General features: G+C 53.2%; 1 protein-coding gene across 1 annotated transcript in view; it reads right to left on the bottom strand.

The window, feature by feature from the left end:
• Window positions 1–533: 533 nt before the first annotated feature.
• LOC130129485 (cadherin-20-like) overlaps window positions 534–5,433 on the bottom strand; it is a 45,893-nt gene continuing 40,993 nt past the window's right edge. Inside the window, exons 10-13 of the mRNA XM_056299020.1 lie at window positions 5,296–5,413; window positions 4,014–4,131; window positions 2,688–2,939; window positions 534–1,507 (exon numbers count right to left, since the gene is read on the bottom strand). Coding sequence (XP_056154995.1) covers window positions 966–1,507; window positions 2,688–2,939; window positions 4,014–4,131; window positions 5,296–5,413 — 1,030 coding nt within the window. The 3' untranslated portion in view covers window positions 534–965. The remainder of the gene's footprint in view (window positions 1,508–2,687; window positions 2,940–4,013; window positions 4,132–5,295; window positions 5,414–5,433) is intronic.

Raw genomic sequence — 5,433 nt, 5'->3', positions numbered from 1 at the left:
GACTCTCTTTTTTTTTTTTTTTATTTAACATGATGAAAACGAGGAGTTGCATTGTTTTGTACGTTACGTCATACATTGGATCTCTTACCGTTTAACCCTCCGCCACGGCGTGACGTCGCGGCGACCGTATGCGCAGTCTCGGTTCGAAGTACCCCAATAAGTTATCGAAAAAATATAAATACAGCACATTCAACAACAAAAAATGATATATATAAATTAAGACCGCCACATACTGCATGGTGCAAGAGCAAACAGATTTCAGCCGTCAAACTGAAGCTACTATCGTAGCTTACCACTTCAACTGTTTCGTTTCTTCAATGTCGTCGCTTCGGTGATGTGTATTGATAAAAAAAAAAGAAGAAGAAGAAGAAGAAGAAGAAAAAAAAAAGCGGAGCCCACTTTAAATGAATCCGGTATAGTGGATCATTATTTCAGAGACCGGTGTCCCAGTAAGGCTTCACAGTGCATACCTCTCTCCTCCTCCTCCTCCTCCTCCTCCTCCTCCTCCTCCTCCTCCTCCTCTCAGGCTTCTGACTTTGAACCATCTGAACCAAAGTGCCGTGCCTCAGGTGGGGTCCGTTATGGGAGCTACCGTGTGCTTTGAGGCCGTCCCTTTGTGCACGCCTCGATTCGCAGGTCTGCCAGTCCGACCCGGTCTGAAGTCCCCATCGCACGCGCGCGGGGGGGGGGGGGGCTGTTTAAAAGGCTGCTCACGCTACACCACACACCTCAGTCCATCAAGGCTGCGAGGAGGCCGAGGCCCCGGGATTGGGTCTGGGTGTGTGGATTCGTCTCGTTCACTCATCGGCTATATCCTCTCTCTCTCAAACAACACGCGCGCACACGTAGTCTGTTAATGACCATGTTTTGCCTTCATTTCAAACCATGGTTGAATGTCTCGATTCTTCGTCTCTTGTTTTCCCTCCTCTCTTTCTGTCCGCGTCAAAAGTCCCCGTTGTTCCACCCTACCACATGGGAGGCGTGTTTGTCTCCAGAACCCCGTACATCTCGGCCAGTTTTTTGAAGCGCGGCCCCCAGTCGTTCAGGTAGTCGTACTCGTGGTCGGTGTTGGACGCCCCCGACTGGAGGGAGCTCAGCGACTCGGCCACCGAGCCCTCCCCCTCGTAGGCGTAGGTCTGCAGCGAGTCGTATGGAGGCGCACACGGGTCCATGTCGGCCTCCAGGAGCTTGGCCAGGACGTAGCCGTGGACGTTGCTGTCGCCGCTACTGCCGCCGCCGCCGCCCACCCCCACCACACAGGCCTGGGGGACGTAGCGCGACAGACTCTCGATCTCCGGCAGCATGTCCTGCCTCGACTTGCTCGGGTGTGGGAGGTGGTGCGCCTCGCGCGGGTTCCACATGGCAGCGATGTCGAAGGCCTCGGTGTCCTCCTCGCCGCCGCCCTCGTCATCGTAGCGCACGATGTTCTCGTGCACGTTGTCGTCTTCGTCGCACAGGTAGGGCTTCTTGCGGTGGCTCCGCAGGGACAGCATGAGCAGTATCATCACTGAGGGGGAGGAAGGGAGGGGGGGATGGTCAGCAGATATGCCCAGTGGATGTATTTAGTCATGTTAAATGATGGGTGTGTGTGTGCTTTTGTATGAAAAAGAGACACGATAACAAAACGAAAGTAAAACTGATCTCCTCCATTGTTGTTTTTTATGTTGTTTTCTCAAAATGGGTGTAGACATTTCTCCAAATGATATCTGGTCTCAGAGTAAAACTCTTATAACCTTTATTGTGCACTCCGATAGCATGCCATTACTTTCCTTTTGCACAGCCCAGTGGCACAAAGCTGCCATCTCGGGGCATCCAGGCGGCGTAGCGGTCTATTCCATTACCTACCAACACGGGGATCGGCGGTTCGAATCCCTGTGTCACCTCCGACTTGGTCGGGCATCCCTACAGACACAATTGGCCGTATCAGGGGGGGAGGGGGAGCTGGGGGGAATAGCGTGATCCTCCCGCACGCTACGTCCCCCTGGTGAAACTCCTCACTGTCAGGTGAAAAGAAGTGGCTGGTGACTCAACATGTATGGGAGGAGGCACGTGGTAGTGTGCAGCCCTCCCTGGCTCAGCAGAGGGCGTGGAGCAGTGACCAGGATGGCTTGGAAAATGGGGTAATTGGGCAGATACAATCGGGGAGAAAAAGAGGGGGGAGGGGGGAATCCAAAAAAAGAAAGCTGCCATCTCACCTGGCAGCCCGGTGTTTTCAGTAACCGAAGCTGTATTTCCACGGTCCACTTCAGGGTCGGGACTATATTTTTGAATTCGCTCCCGGTGAGAGGAAGGTCAGACCCGTCCCAGACAAAGATCAATGCGATCAATTAAAAAGACTTGTTTGGCTCACAAGGCTACCCTGTGTGCACAGCCACATGAGAATTAGGGCCATGCGGATTACGTAAGACCCCCCACATGCTCTTTTTGAGCTGTGTTTGTGTGGTTTGTGCGTCTTTGGGCTTGACAGGAAATACCTCTTGCCCGTTCATGGTTGCAGGCGCCGCTGGGGTATTTACCACTGAACTTCCGGTGCAGAGAGATTTGCCATGCCTTCTAATATTAAACCTTGGCTGTAAACCAATAGCGGAGCAGTAAAGATTTGATTTAAGCTGAATTGGATCGGACTGAACTGAACTGAACTGTGTTTGAATTGCAATGAAGTGAGTCATCCCACCCGGGTGACTCACCCAGCAGCACAAAGATGCAGGCCAGGATGGCGATGAGGGCCCCTCTGCTCAGGCTGGCCGGCAGGCTGTAAGCCTCCGCGTTGCAGGACATGACGTTGCCGTCCGGGTCACACCTGCACACCCGGATGGTCATGGTGCTGGTGCTGGCCTGGATCGGCTGCTCCCCGTCGGAGATGAAGATGGGGAGGTAGAAAACGGACTGGTCCTGCTGGGACCAGCCTTCCCGCCGCGTCAGGATCCACGCTGTGTTGTCTGGAAGGGGAGCGTAAGAGGTCCAAGTTTAGTTATTGCTCTTTTTTTTCATTTTCATTTTATTTCAGTGGGTCATGAAGCAGTTTTATTGGTGATTTTGGGATAAAAACTCATAAAACTTCCGATGGACCCCCCCCCCTTTTCCTGACCAATTGTACGTGGCCAATGACCCCACTCTTCCGAACCGTCCCGGTCTCTGCTCCACCCCCTCTGCCGACCCGGGGAGGGCTGCAGACTACCACATGCCTCCTCTGATACATGTGGAGTCGCCAGCCGCTTCTTTTCACCTGACAGTGAGGAGTTTCACCAGGGGGACGTAGCGCGTGGGAAGCTCACGCTATTCCCCCCAGTTCCCCCTCCCCGTCAACAGGCGCCCCGACCAACCAGAGGAGGCGCTAATGCAGCGACCAGGACACATCCACATCCGGCTTTCCACCCGCAGACACAGCCAATTGTGTCTGTAGGGACGCCCGACCAAGCCGGAGGTAACACGGGGATTTGAACCAGTGATCCCCGTGTTGGTAGGCGGCGAAATGGACCGCCATGCCTGCCGGACGCCCATGATCTGGATTTTAATGTTGTCAGCGTAATACTTCTGGCACCTTGGCTTGGTGTACTGTGTGTACACGTGCCTGTGTATAAGCGTGCTTTTCTTTTTTCTGTTTTTTTTTTTTTTTAACCGTGTTTACATCCATCCATCTGTGTCGAAATTGATTAACTGAACTGAACTGAACTGGGAACAAGGAATGAATGTAATGTAATCAGACACGGAGCAAAGCGGCGCAGCACAGCTGTAAGTGGCTTATCGCCTTCATAAAATGCCAGTTGAGCACCACCGCTGTGTAAAAACAAACAAAAATAACAGAAAAAAGAGATTTTTTTATTTGATCACTAAAGATTAAATATCACTTTCCCTGCTAGCAGTCTAGTCCTTGCTTCCCTGACGGTGGCGGTCGCACCACCTGTGAGTGTGAGGCATCTCAACCTTCAGTGTTGCCTCCTGGTGATTGACAGCTTGGACTGGGAACATATGGAGTCTGTGTGTGTGTGTGTGTGTGTGTGTGTGTGTGTTACCTTGGTTGTCTTTCAGTGTGAAGTTGGGGTTGTTGGCGGCCTCGGGAGCCAGGCTGTAGTGGAAGCGCTGTCCGCTCAGAGGCTCGTCTGAATCCTCCGCCTTGATGGTCTCTATCAGCTGGGTCATGTGACAAGACAGAGACCACGTTTAGAGTTGCGTCGCAGGACGGTCGCTGCAGACGTGAGCCGCTGACTGCAGGGACTAACTTGAGATGACAGTGACAGATTGTCGGTCCATACAGACCCCGGACTGCCCATCAGCACCCTCGCATACATTCACACATGCACCTCGACGACTTTTTTTTTTTTTTTTACTGTGATGGACTGGCGGCCTGTCCACCTGCCCCCCGGTGACTGCTGGGATAGGCTGCAGCATCCTGCAACCCCAACTGGGATAAGCGGCTTGGATAATGGATGAATGGAATGGAATGGATGGATGTTTTTTTTCTCGCTTTTTCTCCCCAGTTGTACCCGGCCAATTACCCCACTCCTCCGAGCCGTCTTGGTCGCTGCTCCTCTGCTGATCCGGGGGAGGGCTGCAGACTACCACATGCCTCCTCCGATACATGTGCAGTCGCCAGCTGCTTCTTTTCACCTGACAGTGAGGAGTTTCGCCAGAGGGACGTAGCGCGTGGGAGGATCACGCTAGTTCCCCCTCCCCCCAAACAGGCGCCCCGACCGACCAGAGGAGGCGCTAGTGCAGCGACCAGGACACACACACACACAAGCACACACACATCCGGCTTCCCACCCGCAGACACGGCCAATTGTTTCTGTAGGGATGCCCGACAAAGCAGGAGGTAACACGGGGATTCGAACCGGCGATCCCGGTTGGAATAGACCACTATGCTACCCGGACGCCCCTGTGCACCTCAACTTCTATCTGACCAGGGTTTAGACACACACACACACACACACACACACACACAAACGTGAAGCATGTGTGTGGTGTTATCAACCAAAATGTGCTGATTTATTTACACTAAATATCTTCATACCATTCGCCTCAGTATTTTAGAAATACTTCCGATATGTTCTGTTTGATTCTTGCTCTCAGTCGTCCTAAAGCAGCCGCAGCGTGTCAGCCGGGTGAATAGCCGCAGCTAAACGCCACACCGTGAACGTGTGCACGGCTAACGGGTCGAATATTTTATCGCTGAAAGTTGCATTCTGGGAACACTCACGCTCCGATTCACCTCAGTTGGACCAAACACTGTTTTGGGTGGGTGGTCTTTGACGGCGTGGTGGTGCGTGTTGTAACGGTGGGTGGCTTGTACAATACCTGCCCGGCCCTGGCGTTCTCACACAGGAACGCCTCGAAGTAGGGAGACAGGGAGGGAGCGTTATCGTTCACATCCAGGACCCTCACAGCCACGGACACGCTCGCGATCTGCATGGGGGTTACCTGCAAGGACGAGCG

This window comes from Lampris incognitus, chromosome 19 (assembly GCF_029633865.1).
Source record: "Lampris incognitus isolate fLamInc1 chromosome 19, fLamInc1.hap2, whole genome shotgun sequence".
In the NCBI taxonomy this organism is placed as follows: Eukaryota; Metazoa; Chordata; class Actinopteri; order Lampriformes; family Lampridae; genus Lampris; species Lampris incognitus.
This window is presented reverse-complemented; position numbering and strand designations above follow the sequence as displayed.